This window comes from Spodoptera frugiperda, chromosome 5 (assembly GCF_023101765.2).
Source record: "Spodoptera frugiperda isolate SF20-4 chromosome 5, AGI-APGP_CSIRO_Sfru_2.0, whole genome shotgun sequence".
Lineage (NCBI taxonomy): Eukaryota > Metazoa > Arthropoda > Insecta > Lepidoptera > Noctuidae > Spodoptera > Spodoptera frugiperda.
The window spans coordinates 10649623-10670530 of NC_064216.1; the positions used below are offsets into that span (position 1 = coordinate 10649623).

The following is a 20908-nucleotide window of genomic DNA, read 5'->3' on the forward strand; positions in this document are numbered from 1 at the left end:
AAAAGCGTTTTCGTAATCCCGAAATGTCCCCAGGTCCTTAAAAGGCCAGCAAACACATTCATAACTCTTCTGGTGCTGCGGGTGCCCGTGTGTGACGCCGATTGCTTACCATCAGGTGATCCGTCTGGTCATTTCGAGCTATATGCTATAAAAATCTGTTTTCATAAATTTTTGTAATAAGGATGAGTCTAATAAAGGTTAATTTTAGGTAACTTCTGAGTAATATCCTACATCTGTAACCGACCACAACTAGCCCTAATTTATTTATTGCCAAAAAGCAAGTGACACTAATACAACCATGAATCACATTACCCTACTTTCCTACCGCCTACTGAACGCGAGGTAAAATGATTCAATCCTCACCTTATCGTTCAGTTCCTTCTTGTTGAAGTCCAGCTCGTGTTGTAGGAGAGAGATTTGTTTCCGTATCTTGGCCAGTTGCTTCTTGTCACTGCTGGCCTGTCGGTCCAGGGACTTCCTCTCGTCTCCACTCTTGTTCCTCGGCGAAGGACTCCTCGACACCATCTTCAGCTGTTCCTTTAACGAAGCAATCTCCTCATGGAACGCATTAATGTCTTCGTGCAGTATCTCTATCTCCGTCTCCTTGTCCTTCAACTTGTCCGTCAACAGTTTCAGTTCATCTATCTTCGCTGTCAACTCGCTGTTCAATGAGTTCACCCTGGCCAGCTCACTCTCGTTGCTCTGTAGTTTCATGGACGCATTCTCTTGTTCTTTCTCCAGTTTTGTCAATTTCAACTTTAAGTCTTTGTTGTGAGTGTTCAGTTTATCATTGTCCTCATTTAGTTTTGATATGTCTCTGTGTAATGCGTCTACTGTGTCTTGTAAGTTGAACACTTCGTTGGATTTCTCTTCAAACGCCTCTTTGAGGTTGTCCAACTCTTCCGTTTTGTCATTAAGGCACCGTTGCAGATCATCCAACCTGTCCAGGTGTTGGTTCAAACTGTCGATCTGTTGGTTCTTCTCCGAAACAAGTTGCTGCAGCTTCTGCAGTTCATTTACTTTATCATTTTCATATTTCTCTAAAGCGTTGTTCTTGCTCTGAAGTTCATCGATCTTTACTTCTAGTTCAGTCATTTTGTTAGTCAAGGTACGTTTTTCCTTGGCAAGTTCTAGGATCATATTTTCTCGCCTTAGAATATCTTCCTTAAGTAAATGCAAGTCTTTAGACTTATCGTTGACTTCTTGCGTGAGTTCTCCAAGTCTCTGTTCGAGTAACTTTTTGTTTGACGAGAAATTGTCTAATTGGTTTTCATAGAACTTCTTGTCGTGCTCCATGGTGGCCATGGTGTTTTCTAGGAGACCTTTCAGTTCTTCCACTTCTTCCTTCAAAGCGGGGAACTCACAGAGCTGTTCTTCGGCGTTTTTCAGTTCCGACTTACAATTATCTAACTCTGTCCTGGATTTTTTAATCTCATGTTTCAATTGGGTCAGTATGTCTGGGAAGTTTTCTTGTTTAACGTCCAACGTTATTCCTAACTCCCCCAATGAGGTGAAGTCGTTATGTGTTTTATTGTCGGTAGTTTCCAGGGAGAAGTTAATTTTCTTCGGTTCGACGCTCAAGTCTTTACTGTCGTTGGCGTCTCTGTTGGGGTACATTGAGCAATTGTCTTGTATGATTTGAGCATGTTTCATTTCAATGCCAAACATTGTGGTTTCGTTGACATTTCTCTTGTATTGTTTGAGTAGGTCCTTGTTCTGTGTGGACGTTAGATGTGCTGGGAGGGAATCAGCTCGTGGAGTGAAGCCAGGCAGGTCGAAGTGGTCGATGTACTCCAAGTTGAGGGAGCTCATGTTTGCTTTCTCTAGTTCAGGAGGTAATGTTCTGTTGAGAGTTCGTTCCTTGGTGGTGTCGGCGATGTGTGCGCCCGTGATGCTGGTGTTGTGTCCCTTGAGCTCTGCGCGCCGCATCTGGAGATCTTGTTCGTCGAACTCCGATATAGACACGATGTCGCTCAAAGTCCGCGCGGAAGCTTTCCCTTCCAATACGTCGCCATTCTCCTCCTTTTGGTTTTCTTCGTCCAATTTTAGCGCTGTGGAGAGTAATGAATCATATTAAACTGCACAGTTAGCTAGACGGATCTTTCACCGTCAACCTAAATAATTGCGAGGAAGTTGGAATAAATCCAAATCTACGTATAATTAGTCTAGACTGATGTAAGTCCTAAAACAAACTGAAAAACATGAATCACTGGCGCGAAATGGAACCGTTTTGTGAACTGAAAACATGTTTATATTATCTTATTCTCAAGTTTCGCCAAACTGATTAAATAAACAGTGGTATATATAAAAATGACGATGTTCGACGAATGATGATGTTTCAATTTACATGTGAACAAAAATAGACCAATATTGTTCCTGCTTTGCTAATGGATTTGCTCCATGTCCCCAATATAACTAATCTTTATGAGTATTCCGTCACGTCCCGCCCGTCTGTACGAACCTAAGCGGCTATAAAGTTAGTGGAAGCACTGTTTTCAATTTAAGCATTGGATACGAACATTAATGTGTACCTTTACACATTCAGTATGCGTATGAAAGACAAGGAGTACGTAAAAGTTACGGGATTTTACTCCTACACTTTAAACCTTATGTATTTCGCACTAAAGTTCAAAACAACTTACCGAGTAACTCTTGCAGTTGGTCTTCTTTCTCTGCCAGCGCCCTCTGGTGGTCCCTGATGGCTGTGTGGAGTTGTTCCTTGTCCTTCTCCAAGCTGCGTGCGAGGCTCTCTAGCTGAGCTATCCGCGACTGAGCCGTGGACAGTTCACGTTCTAATATTATCACTTTGTCTTTGGGATTACCTGGTGGAAAGGAAATAGGTCTATTGAAAACAAATCTGCATTATAATTTAACATAATATCGATCAATCATCGAATAAGTAGATTAAAAGTGACTGCCTATTCCCATACTGGGCACAATTCCAGACTACTTACTACTGAGTAATTTTCAAAACTCCGGAAAAAGTCCAGCCCTTTGTCTGACTCGGGAATCGAACCCAAGAACCCTTGTCCAGCAGTAAAACTCGGCCAGGGAGGCAGTCACTCAGGCAACGACTCAGATATCTTCAATACTAATCAGTACTATCCATGTCATAGTATTTTTGAATCTGTCAATTACACGACTGTTGTTAACGTACACCGGTAAAATGATTATTTATTCTAGGGTAAGCTCAAACGTTTATTTTGGCTCCATTTAGCGATTCAAACATTGCGTATCGATTTCACGGGTTCACATACACGTTTATATTTTAACAGCAACATTATTGCAACGAAACAGGTTTACCTCTAGACCGTGACCTGATTACGGAAATTCATTACAAACAAGTAATTAAACAGTTTCAGTTTTAATGGAGCCATATTCCCTTCACGTATGTCGCAACATCACGTATTTTCTGTTCCAGCACTGAATTGAAAACATGGTATCATCAAGTATCATGCGCATACGAGTTGAATCACCAATAAAAGTGTTACAGTCATCAATGACTCACTTTATTTTTCTCATTGGGAAAAACTAGCAATAAAATTTAGATCCGCTTGTAGCTGTATCAGCTGATATGAGAACAATTTTATTTTTGAACGAGAAAAAAATAGCAATAGTCTTGTAAGACCAGATGCATGAATGTGGTATCTATCGCGGGTTGTCAATGACATGTGGTAGTTCTTTCACGCAAAAATTACCCAGAAAGAACTTATAAATCAAAAGAATGAACATGATAGAAACTAACAAAAAGATTATGTAAAAAGAGTATGTTAAAAGCGTAGGTTTCTGATGACGATACAAAGACGGGTATGATCGGGTAGTCAGAAACCTATTATTTTTTTGAGTATGAATATCATCCAATGAGTTTTCCGGCTAAGTGAGGCGAAAGGCAGTGTCAGACTCTTACTGACTAAAACCCACCCCGTTCCTACTCCTGCTTTGAGTCGGAACCCCGGTAACACAAAGACGGGACTTAACGTTTGGATATTAACGTAACAACTAATTTATCTAAAATAATACTGTCTCGATTAAAACGTTACCAATGTATGAACAGTACAACTTACATGAGTTTCCGTACAAGGAGTGATGTTCATCATGAAGCTTCTCCCTCTCCTCCAAGCTCTGCTTGACTCGCGACAGCTGTTTATCCTTTGACTCCAACTCTTCCTTCAACCTTTGCACCTGTTTAGTAATAGAGAAACATTTTGCATTATACAGGCGATGTTTGATGACACAATTTTCGGAAAGTTGGAGAGTTAACGACCACGTTTCCTGATGTTCTGTTATGATTAAAAAAGCAAGAAGAATGATCAAAGGAGATGGCTAAATGACTGACCCAGGCATAATAACAAGAATACGAATTTCACGCTAACCCGTATCTTTTAAATATTCACTTATGAATTATTTTGTGTTTAACTAATTCTTATAACTTGGTGAACAAAAATTAACAAAAAATAAGTTTCATATTTGATTTTTTTCTGTTGTGGTTTGACATGACAACACGGAAGTAGGTACTGCAAGCTATTATTAGGACATTAGTTTCCCCGAAAATCAAATCGAAATAATTAAACGAACATCAATTTTTAATAACGGTAATATCTGACTTTTTATTTTATCTAGACTTTTTTCTGAAACCAAATAATTGTAAATGTTTTGATCGACACAAAATGTATATTTTGTATAAGATTGCACTATCTTACTATATATTTTGTGTCTGTCCTTGGTTACTTTGTGTTCATTATCTAGTATAAGCAGAATTGTTTACCTATCTACCTCATCTATACATATAATAAAATCGTAGAAAAGTGCTGTCTGTACATTGAAAATAAAAATAAAAAAAATAGCAGGGGTTATTGTTATGTCGATGTCGAACCCAAAAATGTAATTAACTTTTTTTTTGTCTGTTTGTCTGTTTGTCTGTTTGTCTGTTTGTCTGTTTGTCTGTTCGTCTGTGCGCGCTAATCTCAGAAACGGCTGATCCGAGTTGGATGCGGTTTTCACGAATATATTGTGGGATGCTTAAATTTACATTTAGTGTTTGTTTCATGTCAATCGGTTCATAAATAAAAAAGTTATGTCAAATTAAAGAATCACGTCGAACATTCTATGCTTATACCATTAATCTCCGCAACTATTTGACGGATTTGGTTGAAATTTGGTACAGATATAGTTTAGAACCTTAGAAAGGACATAGGATAGTTTTTATTTGTTTTCTATCGTTTTTATTATTAGTATTTGTTGGGTATCGGCCGAGCGCTTCGGTACTGTTGTGGAAATAGTGTACTATAAGTCGTATGATTATTTGTCTGCAGTGGTCCTGCTGTTTCGTATATTCTAAATTGGTTTCGTTGTATTTGTCTATTAAAAAGTTTATTTGTTGGGTTTTCCTGGTTAAATTATTTAACGTAGGTTTAGTTTGATATCGATTATTAGTAGTTACTGTAGTTAGTTTGTTTAATAAAATTGTAAGTCTATAATTTATAAATTAATTAGATTTAAGTCGTTTCTTTTAAATTATTTAGTTTAAGCTTGGTTTGGCTTGGTATTATAGCATTGAGGATAGGTTGTAATATAATTTCTTTTTTAATTGTTATAAATTCGTAATTCGTAGCTTTCTTTAATTCTTTAGTTTTAAGTTAGTTTTCATCTTAAGTTCGGAAAGATTATAATATTTCTTTAGTTTAAGTGCGTTTTTAAACTATTTTTTCAATGCCCGAAGTGAGTATACATCTATTAAATTCAAACGCAGAGCTCATTATGTTGATTTTTGAGGAGTTCCCTAGAATATTTTCCACATCTCATTTTTGAAGAGATCCCGCGAAATCGGGAACTATGTGGTTAAAACCAAAAATTTGCCGGAAGTCACTATTCCACACGAACGAAGTCGCGGGCTATAATAAATCTGTAGAAGGGTCAATTCTGTTCATTGAAAATATAGAAAAAATAAATAGCAGGGTGCTACTGGGTCGATACCAAACCCAAATATGTGATTATTATTTTTTTGTCTGTCTGTCTATATATGTTCAGGCATCACGTGAAAACTAACGGTTTGATTTCGATGAAACTTGGTATAATTAACTTATTATCCTGGACATAAAATAGGTTACTTTTTATCCTGGAAAAATACGTAGAAAAAAATCTTTATTTTTCAGTTTTATTCTGCTCAACAGCAGTAGCTCAATAGAGGGATCTCCTTAATTATTATGGGCTTTGCCGTATTTGGGTCCAATAGATATTTATAAGATGTCATTTTCACAGTTACTCAAAATGGAGAAATAATATATAAATAACTTTCGGTTCAGGTACATCAAACGCCTTGGTAAAAGTTCAGAGCAAGTTGTAGTTTGAAGTTTTTTGTAACGTTGTTTGACGTAGGAACGCTACTTTATTTTCAGGATTGCACAGATATGCCAAGTTTCTGGACCTTCTTAATTACAAAATATCAATTTTTAATTATGCGGCTTTATTTATTGCTAGGTACCATATTTATACTATATTTATTTGTACGGGTTACGACGTCCATACTTTGGTTTAGCCATGTCCTTTCTTAGAAGACATACGATACATGAACCAATAGACAGGTCACATATTGTCTGAAAGACAAACGTCGGATAGGCCAAGAAAAATGCTTGAGTGGAAAGCTGGATTCCATGAAATGGCAGGCAAGTCCTCCCGCTAGGTAGAGTAAAGACATCGTCAGAATCGCAGGGAGCTAATGGATGCAATGTTCTTCGGCTAATTATCAATCTATACTAATATTATAAAGCTGAAGAGTTTGTTTGTTTGATTGTTTGTTTGTTTGTTTGAACGCACTAATCTCAGGAACTACTGGTCCGATTTAAATAATTATTTTTGTATTGGATAGCGCATTTATCGAGGAAGGTTATAGGCTATAAAACATCACGCTACGATTAATAGGAACCGAGCAGAGCGGGTGAAACCGCGCGGAAGTAGCTAGTTAATTATAAAGGTTATTGGTACGTAGGTTACCTCAGCGAGTGCATCATGCAGCTGCACGGAGAGTTGGCTGGTGGCCTGGTGGGAGAGCGCCTCCGCGTCATTGCGCTGCTGCTGCAGCCGCGCCGACAGAGACGAGATCTTCAGCGCCTGCTCCGACATGCGCGCCTGCAGCACATCGCGTTCTGCGCGCACCTCCTGGCAAACAAATAGTATCTGTTAGTACTGATGTTAGTTGTGAGTAATAAATAATACTTAATGTGATATTAATATGAATGCTTATGTATTGCACCTAGTACAAGTAGGTAATAGATATACACATTAATAATGGCTATGGGTATCGCATTTGTTATGTTTGTTACGTAATTATGTTTACACGACTTTTTTTTGAGGGGGAAAATCATCCAATGACTTCTCTCGCCTTGGGCGAGGCGAGAGGGAGTGTCAGACTCTTACTGACTAAAAACCACCCCGTTCCTACTCCTGCTTTTCGAACCAGAGCCCCGGTAAACCCGTTAGGTAGTCCCCAGCTCTAGATCAGGCATCAGCCCTACTGGGCCCCATCTGCGGTGGTCTGATGGCTCGTTGAGGCGCGCGCGAAACGCGATCTGGTCGGGCGGCGAGCAACCCCTAATCGCTGTCCGCAGACCCGCACTTACGGTGGCCGGAGATCGCCACGCGATCCCCGACGCCCGGAATGTTTACACGGCTTACAGTACTAAACAGTTTGACGACGCAACTTGATTAGTTTCAAGCGCAATACTGTACCTGGTGTGGCTTGAAAATAGTCGAGTTACCAAACATTTAATTCTGAATTACATGTTATACAAAGAAGTCACCTGTCTCGTCTCTGTACGTATGAACGTAGGCATAAACTCAAACCGCGGATAAACTTGTTATACAACATAGTATTCTATCTCCACAAATAGACAAGTCTAGCTACAAAATACAGAATCCACCGTTAGAGTAACGACTTAATTTGTCAAGCATTAGTTAACGACTTAACGCGTCATGTTGCACTGACATTTTGTAGTAGGAAGTGACTAGTGAAGTTCCACGGCTGCACCTGGTAGTGTAACGTAGCGACAAAATAAACGTCACTCACGATCGCAACAAAGTTCAGCGTACATTAGTCACCGAGCTCTATTTATACCCGACACAGTTCTAGCACACGAAATAGGTCTGCAAAGATCATTAGGTCGGCTTAATCAATGGGTGACCCCAATTGTGTTGTATAAGAAACGTTTAAATCCGCGATGATTTCATATTTACGATGGATATCATAACTTTATCTTAGCATTGCATATTTTACGGACCACTTGATGGTAAGAAATCAGGGCCGTCCATTGACACACGTAGCACCAGAGGATTTAAAAGTGCGTTGCGTTTCTTTTATAGTCATTGTCATTCGTAATTGATTCCTATCCTAATTTAACGAAGTCACTACCTTGTAAAAACAATTAATAAGTACGTTGATAGACTAATTTTAGGTAAACATCGTAAACCAAATAGGAAATCTTTATAGAGGTATCCGTAAACTACACGTTTCAATTATCAGTAGATGAAACGCCGGAAGATGTACACGTATAAACTAAACTGACTAAATTACTAAGAGATACTTTATTTCAAACAACACAAGCGGTGCTACAAAGCTTTCATTACTCTTTTGTTATTAAGAGTAAACCCACCGCTAAGTTCAACGACCTATTATTACATTTTTAAATGAAAGCTAAAGTGCTTTATTCCATTTTTAAATGAAACAGCTGAAGCACGCTGAAATGCTTGCGTTTATAAAACTTCAAGTCGAACACTTTTCTTTTTAAATATGTGTGAGTTTTAACGAGTGAATGTTTTTTGTTTGCAACTCAACGATATTTGTTTTGTTACTTCTCGTGTTGATTTAATTTTAGCTGTGTTCTCTGAAATATTTGCTCTTGAGTAGATAAGCTTCAGTGGCGCCAAATTGATGTTTGCGAAACAAATCTTAGCTTGAGTTTATTGCTGTGTCGTAGCGAGTATAGATTTTAGTATGTATATTGTTCTATAGATAAGGATAAATATGAATTTGTGTACAACTATATAGCCGTATGGAAGTCATTGCTTAGCAGTGGACATCTTGTGATTGCTATGATGATGAATTGATGATATAACTCAAAGTTATTTTCTTTTTCTATCTCTTTGACTAAATATTGGTGTTACATTGTTCTCACATGTTTGAAGCAATCCAAACGATGTAACCAATAATTGTATTGCGAATCTGATTAAAAAAGAGTAACCTATGGAGTTTTTTGCTTTCTTCTCCATAGGAATCTACACTTTGAAACGAGCTAAGTGAAGCCATTTTCACTGAAGACTGACTGACAGACAGACATTTTTAATATTATAATATTCACTTTGACGTTGAAGAGCTTTACCATTTTGTGTAGATTATGATTGACGTCTTTAATCTCTATCTTCTATCTATTAAAAAATAACTAATTACTTTTTTACTTAAACCAGTGTTAAGTAAGTATAACACTGATAAAACACCAACAAAACGTGGTAGCCAATGATCGTATAACAACATATACATGACAATCCCGTTGCCAAAGTCAATTGATGCAATAATAAAATTGACGAACGATCGCACCGCAGACAGGCAGATTGAACAATTTAGCATATTGTAAAGTACTACAAGTACGTGTCGTCAATCCACTTGTGACTTGACTGATTTCAGTTTTATTCCTTCAGTTATAAAGTCGAAAATCAATCAGAAAATCATCAAAGATGTAGGATTTTAGGTTGTTATTATTCTAAATACTTTCTGTAGCAACAAAATACTTCTTGCAATAGGATTTGTCTTTTATAAAGCCAATTATAAAGATAATACAGAATTTGCTAATACTCCATAACTATTGAGACTTATAATGAAGGCCAAAATGATACATAGTCCTCACTGTATAAAGTCTCACCTTCATGTTTATTAATGACCATCTACAAAGCGAAACATCAACGAATCATTAGCAAACATCATTCATAAGAACATTGAAAAGAAACTAGTATCTTTGTATATCATTTCATACAAGCGACTGGCCACTGGGACAGAATTACTAACATACTCATAACATTATGATATTTCCGTTATAGATTTCCACAAGCTTTCCCGATGTCACTGCGAGTGCGTCGTATAAAGACCGTGATGCGCAGTTGGCAGCGACTGAACAATGATTGTATTTACAAGATGTTGGAGTCGCTCTGTTGATTGTGTTAAATAACAATGAAGTAATGTTTGCGTGTACTAGTAAATAATAGTAGGTTCAGGTAGTATTACTACTCAAACTCGACTCTGAAGAATATGAGTGGTTGGTAATTTCAAGGCTCATGTCAAAAAGAATGTATTTATTCATTTCATTAAAAGGTAAAAAGTACCTATCCTCAAAAAAACCTAAACAATCTTTAAAAGTCGATCATGATCAAAGTGCTAAAAGTTGTTTTCAAATGGATCCGATGATATTCAGATACTGCAAATAAATCTTGTCGTCGGTACATAATAATTCTATCAACGCATTGAACGATTTATCACTGAATTAAAATATACATTGAAGAAATATTTCCGATTCAAAATAGTGTATAAGTTGGTCACTCACCGTAAGATCCGGCAACCCCATCCTAACGTATTTGCTAAAGTAACTCCAAACAAACATCACACACGAATCACTACATTGACGCTATGTCGCGACACTACACTGCTATCACGTTACATTGCTGGCTGAGTACATCGTTACACATCACATGGTTGATGGGCAAGTGCAATGGATGGCGTGCGTTGGTGGCTGATCGGGGGTGAAGGAGAGACCTTACGGCAGCAGAACACGCTCTGAAGCATCGGGAGAGACTGAACTCAGACGCTACGGTGCGCGGGCGGAACGACACGCGGATCGCCGATATTTTGGACGCGACGCTATGTTCATCTCATTCGTAAAGATTTATAGTGAGCTTTGATTAAATATTAGACAATATATTAAATAGCGGACAATTTGAGATGCTTGATTACTTTAATCAGTAAGTACCACAAAGATTCTGTAATGAACGATGTAGTTTACAAAAAAAGAACGCTCCACGATAATTATTTAAATTTTACAAATACTATTTTGATTCAGCATACATTACTTTAAACACAATTGTAGGTTAAAAACAAACCATAATAATCTCCTATTCGATAATACCGCATCCACGTATTTTCCTCGTAGGTTCCCTCCAGTGCCTATATTTAACTCACACGAGCGCGTCCGTCGTGTGCGTGCGCGTACGACACGTAGGGTTGCCAGCTATTCCTGTCCACTGTTTATCTTCCTGCTTGTGTAACAGAGGGTTAATCGCAACCCAGTAAATGGGTTACAACGGTTACGAGCAACCATTGTTTAACAACATCAGCCTGTTTTATCACTAATGTACAAAATAGAAGGTTGAGATTCCAACAAGGTTATTTTTGCCAACTAAGTTGATTTAGCGTTGGGTTACAACCGCCTGCTTGCACTTATGAAAAACGAGGCGTTAAGTGGTTTAAATGTGTGGCGTGTTGCCAGAACTTTTTTAATCATTTTTCTTTGACAAATTGAGGAAGCGAAAGTGTACTTTGCCCCTTTGGCAAATTATGTAAAAATTAATTAGTGATTTGTGATGACAAACTGTTATATGTGTAATATATTGGCAGCCCTGAGATAATAGTCAATAAAACCTCATAATACAAATTGAGAGAGCGGAGAGAGTTCATCCCGCATAATAGGGTCGGGTAAATTGCTGCGAATAACACGCGCCTGTGTCCGTGACTGTACTACGGTGACTAATGGACGAGTAGGCAGGTCCGGGAATACCGTGGGTTGGGTAAGGTCAATACATGGGGAAAGAAATAGACTGAACGCCTACGTACCAAGAGAAAATACTAACAAACAAACTACTTTTTTTCTAAAACCATTACTACCTCAAAGAGAGCATAATTTCCAGAATATCCACAATGCATTTCCGTCCAAACGGGGCCGAGCCATTAACACTCAGTGTAATAGTGAAAATACGTGTTTAATCCATTAAATCGCAGTGCCTCGGTGCCAGGAACTGGGCTAACTGTTGCAATACGGCGTGAAGCCGGTGCGAGCAAACTTTGATGTATCGGTCGACGGTCGCAAATCTAAGCCTCAGTCAAAACAAACGGACGCTCGAGTAAACAGTACATGTGTAGGATTATTGTTCTTTAGACATAGGGAAAATATGCAAATTCCTGTGTCTCGGCCTATTTCTGTCAGTACTTAGACAAGGATAATACATAAAGCTTGTTGTGGAAAACGAACTATCTTCTGTTTAGTGCTAGGTTTTCAGAAATATTGTTCATAGCTACTGTATAGTCAAAAATACTAAACAAGTTAGATTACTGCAAAAACACAAATTCTAGGATCTGCAGAACATCAGAATTCAATGTAATCCCCAAACTATTGTACATAAAACATCCGGCTAGAAACATGCAAGTTCCTCACTTCACATGTCGGCCAGTTGAATGTAAATCAAACAAACTACTAAAAGAGAGCACTTATCATTGAACTTGGATGTTATTTTTAAAGATTATCTGGTGATCATCATTCATCCATTGGCCACAATTCCCGGCTTATTCATTGTGTATTTGTGTCGGGTGCGCGGCGTGTCGTGGACCGAAAGTTTACTTAAAAATAGACAGTGATTGTTTTGATAACGTGCATTATATTCCTAGGATGATGTCATAAGATTGAGACGCTAGTTTTTCCAACATTTTGTGGCAATTTTAGTGTTTAGATAATTTGGCGAGTACATTATTAGTTCTGAGAATTGAGACAGATAGTTTTTCTTGTCGACTCGTTACACGACTTGCGGTGATTTGTACCCTTGCGTATAGCTCTATTCATTTTAAAAGAGCTAAATTATCTAAAACCGAGGACTACCAAATACTTTGTACATTTATAAAAATATTTTTTTAAAGTATCTAAACGAATATTAGACCATATTTAAGCTCAGTAAGATTAACTAATGACATCTCTATTTCTTTCTAAGAATCCCAGTTCTATTAGACATATGACGGTTTAATCAGACCTGCTGGTGCCAAGGTATTACTTGGAAATGCGTTAACCATGTTAATAGATGTTACGAGTTAGTAGTTCTTCTGTGAACAATGACACAGTCAGTCAGTCTGTCTTCGTCTAATGCACTGCAATGAAGATGTTAATAATATCGACAGTTAACATGAATATTGTTAGTGTTAAATAATTGTGAGAGAATTCAGAAAAGTCGTATAGGTATTCGTAACGAAGGAATACGTACAATGGTGGTCACATACGCCTGACCACCACTAAGTTAAAGTTTGCTTGCACTTGATAAGACCTTGAATTAACGAATGAAGCGGGATGTTGGGCGGTGACAGTGCCAGTACAGATAGCCGAACAACATTAAAAGCATTGCTGTCTAAGGGATTACACGTGTTGTGTCACAAGCTGCGACGTTATCGCCTAATGTTTTTGCTGGGTTCAAGCAATATAAAATGATCAGGCGGATCTGTCCTCCACTGTACAGACGCTAACTCAACAAGTCTCTATAATCAAACTTTCTCTATCAGATTTTCAACTGTTATGATGCATAAAGGCATGATTAATGAAAAATAATCCACAACTATTAACAATTGAACATTACAAATATGTATTTAATTTCAAAAGAACATCGGAAATAAATAATCTCATAATGTAAATGCGACTTTGAACCGCGACGGTGACATTTCACCAGGCAGCGTTGCCGCGTTCGCCAGTCATTGTGAAAGAGCGTGGCGTTATCAAAATAAATCGTTGGCCAGCGGCCAGGCATCAATGGAGAGCTACCAAGGTCCCTGCGACTACCACTCGCGATATCCAGGAAATAATACAACTACACTTCATGTTCACTATGACATTGCTAATATGAATTGTGATGCTTCTAACAATTTGATCGAAACCCAGATATAGGCAGAATGCAGTTGTACAAAGTCAAAGACAAAATCATTTATTTCAATTAGACGAAAAAAGCACTTTTGAACGCCAAACAAAAACGTACGCTGGACATCAGCGAATTTTGAAACTAAAATACCTATTACCCATATATTGCCCGTCCCTGAAACCCAACCCTTTAGCTCAGTAGTTGCGCGTACCAAGATAACTCTAACTTTTACTTATAAAATAAATACTACATTTATTATTATTTTTGGAATAAAAATATTTTAATCTCGACTATCAATAGTTATGACATGAAACGTACAACAGTTGTCCCCAAACTTCAATGGAATCTATGTAATAATAGCGAAATATTGCTAGTACTGCGGAATGTAATGTTCTAAGAAAGCATTCAGTCGCATAAACTGCCTAATTTCCCTTGGAATGTGCACATATTAGATGTTATTAACATTTTACGACGCATGAACTACATGTATGAGCTGTTATATTGACAAGTTAAGTGGTATATTATATCTGTACTTATATCCACATACTCAAGTGTGTCATGAATTAAAATCGCTATGTATGTATTCCTGACTCATTTCTTTAAGAAAACTTTTTTACATTTTATTATATCCACGAATATAAATTTTACAGCACTTGCAAAAATACACTTTAGAAAAATGAAATGTAAAGTGCACACTCAAATTCAGAAAGTTAATGTATGTAACTAAACAAGCCGTTTTATTTGCTTGTACGCTTACGAATACGTCTAAATATTAAACTCATAAATACATAAGTAAAAGGGTTAGTTTTTTCATATTTGTTTTTACATGCAAGTTAAAAATAATGATATTTTAACGCTTTTACATATTACGTTTCACCCTAACGACGTTAATTGTTCAACAAATATTTTCACCCTCGTTAAGGGGGGAGGGGGAGGGTTGTTATCGATAATAATCACGCTTTGCAGAGTGTTCTGGGATCGCTATCTCTGACTGATAACAGTTAAGGGTATAATTTTATTTTCTATATAAAAGGTAGATTTTAAGTAAACCTATTTGCGAGATGTAAAAAGTAATGCAAGAAGCCGTTGGATGCAAAATGCTTCCAGCAGGCAAATCTGAAAGTCACTGGGAGAGGCCTAAGTTCCGCAGTGGACATCATGTGACTGGTAATATGACGATGATGAAGAATGTCACCAACCTGTGCGATGTCCTTGAGCTGCGCGCGCTGCATCTCGAGGTCGGCGACCCGCTTGAGCACGGCGTCCTCGGCGCGCGCGTGCGCCTGCATGCACTCCCACACGCCCGCCAGCTCGGATACAGACGGCGCGCGGGGGGACGCCTCCGGGTCCGGGGACTTCACCTGGGGACACCGTATTTGGTCATAAGTCATGTCAAACACTGTCTACTTACTTGCTTGTGGAACAAGACAGATGCGATGTAGATAAAAAAGATATATCGTGTAATTACAGCTCAATAGTGAATTGAGAAACTACAACAACTTGAATTGAAAACAGAATGGACAAGAAATCTGCTTCTTATACCTACTTCATAAAATCAAGAATCAAATAAAATATCATCAAAAGTTAAATAGATCAGTATGCTTCTAAAAGTAATTTACAGTTTTCAGACGAATTTAGACTTAACAACAGAAAACAATATTTACCTCTAAATCCCTATGTCTTTGGTCCCTGAGTGAGACATCCTCGCTGGGTTCACTGCAGCTAGTGGAGCAGACCTCGTGGATGCGCTCCATCTTGCGCGTGCGCCGGTGGACCATCTCCTCCAAGTATTGGCACTGTACAAGCACATTATCATTATATTTTATTGAAAGGGACAAATAAATTGTGTAGCAATTTAATATTATCTTATTATCTGAAGGCATGTACATATTATTATTATTTACAAGTTATAATACAGCTACTTTTGTAATTTTGAATTACCAAAACTTCACAGTCATAAAGGTTTAATAGAATATTTTGTGCTGTGCAAAAGATTAGAAATATATACAAAGCAAGAATATTTACAGATGTTATATAAAACATACATACATACAGAACTATACAAAAACTATCGATACCAACCTGTTCCTTGACTCTCTCCATCAATTCCGTCGCCTTCACTTCATCCTGGCCACACTTGACGCAAACAACATCACTATGTTCGACTCTTTCACTCTTTAGCGACTCTAGTTCACCAAGCAACGTCCTCATCTTGCTGTCTCTTTCTTCTATAGTGTTCTTCATTTCTTCTAATTGTTCTAATATTTCATTTTCGTGTGTAGTTTTTTGTTCTAGTTGGTGTTCTAAGTTAGCGATGATGTCTCGAAGTAAGGAGACTTTTTCTTCGGAGACTTTTAGTTCGTTGTCTGTTGATGTCTTCCGTGTTTCCAGTTCTGATATAATTTGGTTCATCTCCCGTGTTTGAGCTTCTAGTTGTTCCACCTGGTTTGTTAAGGGAGAAAGTGAGAAGATTGCTTGTTCGTAATTTCTATACTGTTTTGGAATGAATTTATGAGGCTAGAATAAGGAGAGATCTATTTGTTACAGTTACTTTTGAAAATATTACAAGACTTATTATTGTTGTTAGATAGGAAAGTTCGAGAGATTGTTAGATTTAAAAGGAAAGTAGAAAAGTAAACTAAAGTGTTCAGCATGCTGTTAAGTGCGTTATACATCTAGTTATTACTACTTACACTACAACACATAAACCTGTCCAAACTACTGCTATACAACATAATTATAATACAATACGTGCCAGATTCAAATAACTAAAAAGCCAAATTATATTAAAGGCAATAATTACATCGATATGATTTAAGATTTTATACTTTTAAGGTAGATGGTAAACTGGGAAACTCTTAGGACTAAAAGTAGTCCAAAGATTAGTCTGGAATACTTATTATATAGTCTTCGGCACGTAACTTGGCAATATTTTTTAAATAATAAGAAAGTCCTCCAATCGCACAGGGATTGATCCTCACAAGCATCATGCGCAGACGCGGCGACGTTGCGCTGACTATTGAACGTCCGCGTCCGTGTATTTTTAGTTAATAAAGTAATTTTCTTGAAAAAAATTATAACAAAATCATGCCAAGTTATCTGCCAACCTTTATATTTGTTTTGTAAACAAAACTAAACGTGGTTACAAAATCTGTCACGCAGTGCAGTGTACAAGTGTACAAGTGGGTGAGTACTTACGTGCGCGTCGTGCTCGCGACAGTTGCAATAGGCGAGGCGCAGGCCGTGCATCTGGACACACCACCGGACCGTTACTACCCACCTACCCATACGACTCTATACTTCTCTTTTACTTCTTAACTATACTCACAGAATAATGTACGCTATTTATAACTTGATATGGTTGATTTTGATTTACTGGCAGTAATAAACCATGTCATAGCAAAATAAGAGGCGTTTTCTCCCTCTTTTATGACAGTATCATCTGTCATCTGCTACCAAATTCTTGAGTAGTTCATTTTCCCAAATGGAAATTCAGGTATATGTTGTATCGTATGGGTAAGTCAGTAAGATTAGTGTGCAAACGTAAACCATTAGTGAAGAAAAGAGTATTATTAGTTATGAAGAATTAGAAAGTATTAGGTGAAGATTCCATTCCCGTGTTTAGGAGCATCTGTGCAAATTATAAAGTAAAAAATGTGCAACAATAGGCAAAAAAACGGTAAACAAAATTGTTTAGCAACAATATAAAATGAAACACAGTTTTCTACACGACAGAACAACACAAGCAAATTCCAACCACAAATACAAGAAAAGACTGGCTATAAGCTTAGGCTGTGCAGTCTTAACTTTACCACGACATCCACTGTGTATTTCATTGCAAGACAATGTTAGTAAACAAACAGCTGAGTGAATCCAACCTCATTGAGTATCCGTGCGTTGTTCTGCAGCCTGGCGGCGAGCCTGTTGGCCTCGTCCCTGAGGTCGGCCTCCCGTCTGGCCCAGTCGTCCCGCTCGGCCTCCCGCTCGGCCGCCTGCTCCTCCACGAACTGCCGCGTCGACCGCAGCTGACGGTTGGCCGCCTCCAGCTACACGGGGGGATGTTTATACTATAGACTCCATTAACATCATACCTTATTTTATAAGGTTACAGGAGACCGTGGTTAGTTGTTTTAAGGCCTTATCATACTAGCAGATCGCGAGCTTATTCAAAGCAAAATGGGCGCGCAACGAATACGTTACGGGCGCACAACGAACACGCCGGAGCTGCTTGCAAATCGCTAGTTTGATAACATCCTTGTGAGTTGATGATTACAGAGATCAATTTATCATACAAAATGACCCAAATACTACGTGATAAATTAATAGGTGATAAAGAAATGGCGTCAAAAGGAACAGCTTTACGATTCTTAGATAAATATCGATTGTAAGAAAAAACCTCTGTAACAACCAACCCGTAAAACAACTTACTCCAGTCTTCCTTATTCCACTATCCCTCCACTTCGAACATCCATTCAGTTTACACTTACACATTCTCAAATTGTATACGAAAAGACATGCAAAGCTTTTTAACTACGAGTAAGACGGATACGAATTTAAAATATCACTCACAATGTTTCACCATTTAAAAATATGAAAGCTAAGCCATGCGAAATTACAAAAATAAATTTTGATATTACTAGAAAATATTTCTCAACGATATTTGTTTAAGCGGATACATTACTCTGCTTCTGTAATCGAATTGTAGTAATCGAAACGAGAGCTCGTTCGACGCTCTGATTGGTTGGTTCATTCGCGTCGGCCAATTACGGCGCCCCGAACGCAAACTCGTACTTCTGACATACAGAAAAATGACAGACAGGATTTCAACAATAACTATCATAACTTATAACAAATTACATGAAAGATTGAATTATTATTATGTCTTAATAATACAATGATAAATAATGAATAAATAAATAAAAAACAAATAATATACAGAAGCGTTCATATCGTGCGTTTACCTTTTCGCAACAAATCTTATGTACGGGTGAATCTGTCATCCTTTTGACCTGCGCGTGCGTCGGTGCAAAATAATTATATATTATTGTAATTGTAACAATATACATATGTACATATTTTTATAGTGGATATATATTAGTGTCAGATATCAGGTGCAAAATATAGTGTATTGATTCTTTAGATTGCCAATGTGTTAATTAAAAAATCCAATAATAAAGTGTTGTTAGTATTATTTTATATTTTTTATTGGTTTAACCATTTAGTAATAGATAACAGTTGTCTTAAAGACAGTATATTAGGAAGAAGATAGTTCTAAGAAGTAGTTTTCATAGCATAAGGTAGAAGGTTTGTTTTGTAGTTTTCTGGTCATTTTCTCCATACAACGAAACTATAGAATTAATTGTCGCTAGCGCTATTTCCAAACCTATAAGACCTTCAAATTGTCAAAAAAGAGCGTTCTCTTTCTATTAAGGTTTGCATCGCACTTGCGACTGTTTGGCGGCGCCGATTTCTTATCGTCTGCTCTTTTGACGATTTTTTTGTTGGGAGATAGTCATCAAATGGCTTCCTCCCAGCCTAGGTGAGCTCTAGCTCTTAGTAAAGTGTAATTTGCTCTGCTATACGATAAAAATGTGTGTATGTGTGTACCTGTTGCATGAGATCGTCCCGCTCCCGCTGCAGCGAGTCGAGGTCGTGCGCCAGGCGCTGCAGGCGCGGGGAGCTGCTGCCGTCCAGCGAGTGGCTGGACACCGGCGCCGGACGCCCGCGGCACGGGGCCGACCCGGGCTGGGGACCTGTACCGTACCTGTGGGGGAATCTAATGCTTTAGTCACTGCAAAATCGATACTAAGCCTTAACCCCTTGTCTGTCGGTATATAAGACACAATAGAAAACACATTGTGTCTCGTGTAGATCTGCGTTCCGACAGACAACGGGTTAAGTAACATAGTTGTAGCGACACATAATAAGTGACAGATAACAGAAGTCGCTCATAGACTATCGACGAGCAAATCAACGGACGACGTTTTATTTTTTTATGTTAAATGGGCCGACGTTTTGAACGTTTGACGTCATAAATCCTACATCGCACGTAATATGAAGTTTACATGCGAATTAACATGTATAGAAAATCCCAACGAACAACAGTTGAGTAGAAAGCCCGCCAGGTCGGAGGACCCTCTTTTTCTTAGGATACTTTACTCTCTGTTCCTTAAATAGTTGAATTCAGTAATATACACTTTACTTCGCTACCCACAAGGAATAAAATACGTAAAATATTTGATCAACTCACCCTTCAGCGATGACATCCCCGCTGGTCATGAGCTGCGCGATCTTGATCATGGCAGCCTCCAGGTCGGAGCGGAGCAAGTTCTCGCGTTGTAGACACTCTGCCATCGCTTCCTCCATGTTCTACAAGTACAAAATAAACATTCAGTGTATCTTTACTACAGTTATATAAACAGATTTATTTTTCATAGAATTTTAAATGTACAAAGTTCCTTATTATTTAAAGGCCCGACGTGGCTTGTAACCAGACGAGTTACCTCGACAAACAATTAAATGAGTAAGTTAAACAACTAATCTTATAAATGTTAAAGTTTTTCTGAACGTTTATCTTTTAATCATGCTGAAACCACTGAACGGGTTTTGACGAAATTTGATATACAGCCAGAGTATGAGCTGACTTGGGTGATATGATACTGTTCATTCCACGGGTGGGAGAAGCTATGTAGTAAATTTATATTGAAGTTACGTACCTTTCGATGCAGCTCACAGTTGTCACAGTTCTGTTTGCTGTCGAGTTCTTGAACTAGCTCCGTGATCTGTATGCTCGACTCCAGCATGTTCCCAGTGTCTCGACGGATTCCTGCACAAATACAACAAATATTTACAATTTCCATCTTGTCAAATCTTACATTTATATATTTCACGAACTTTTACATGTAGTTATTTTAATGTTTGGATTGTTGGTCAAGTGGTCGCAAGTGCAAATACCGAGAGTCGAACCCGAGTCCTCAATTGGGTTCGA

At 38.0% G+C, this 20908-nt stretch overlaps 1 protein-coding gene across 9 annotated transcripts in view; it reads right to left on the reverse strand.

Moving 5' to 3' along the window:
- LOC118272101 (pericentrin) overlaps positions 1–20908 on the reverse strand; it is a 62900-nt gene that overhangs the window by 12341 nt on the left and 29651 nt on the right. For 6 of the 9 annotated variants that reach the window (XM_035588438.2, XM_035588435.2, XM_035588439.2 and 3 more), the window contains 13 exons: positions 20637–20746; positions 20171–20289; positions 19528–19684; positions 18882–18929; positions 17799–17966; positions 17119–17169; positions 16003–16362; positions 15585–15716; positions 15120–15281; positions 6991–7155; positions 4065–4182; positions 2643–2822; positions 364–2051 (listed from right to left, as the gene is read on the reverse strand). In XM_035588438.2, coding sequence (XP_035444331.2) covers positions 364–2051; positions 2643–2822; positions 4065–4182; positions 6991–7155; positions 15120–15281; positions 15585–15716; positions 16003–16362; positions 17119–17169; positions 17799–17966; positions 18882–18929; positions 19528–19684; positions 20171–20289; positions 20637–20746 — 3458 coding nt within the window. The remainder of the gene's footprint in view (positions 1–363; positions 2052–2642; positions 2823–4064; positions 4183–6990; positions 7156–15119; positions 15282–15584; positions 15717–16002; positions 16363–17118; positions 17170–17798; positions 17967–18881; positions 18930–19527; positions 19685–20170; positions 20290–20636; positions 20747–20908) is intronic. The other 3 variants (XM_050693631.1, XM_035588437.2, XM_035588436.2) reach the window with 2 other exon arrangements.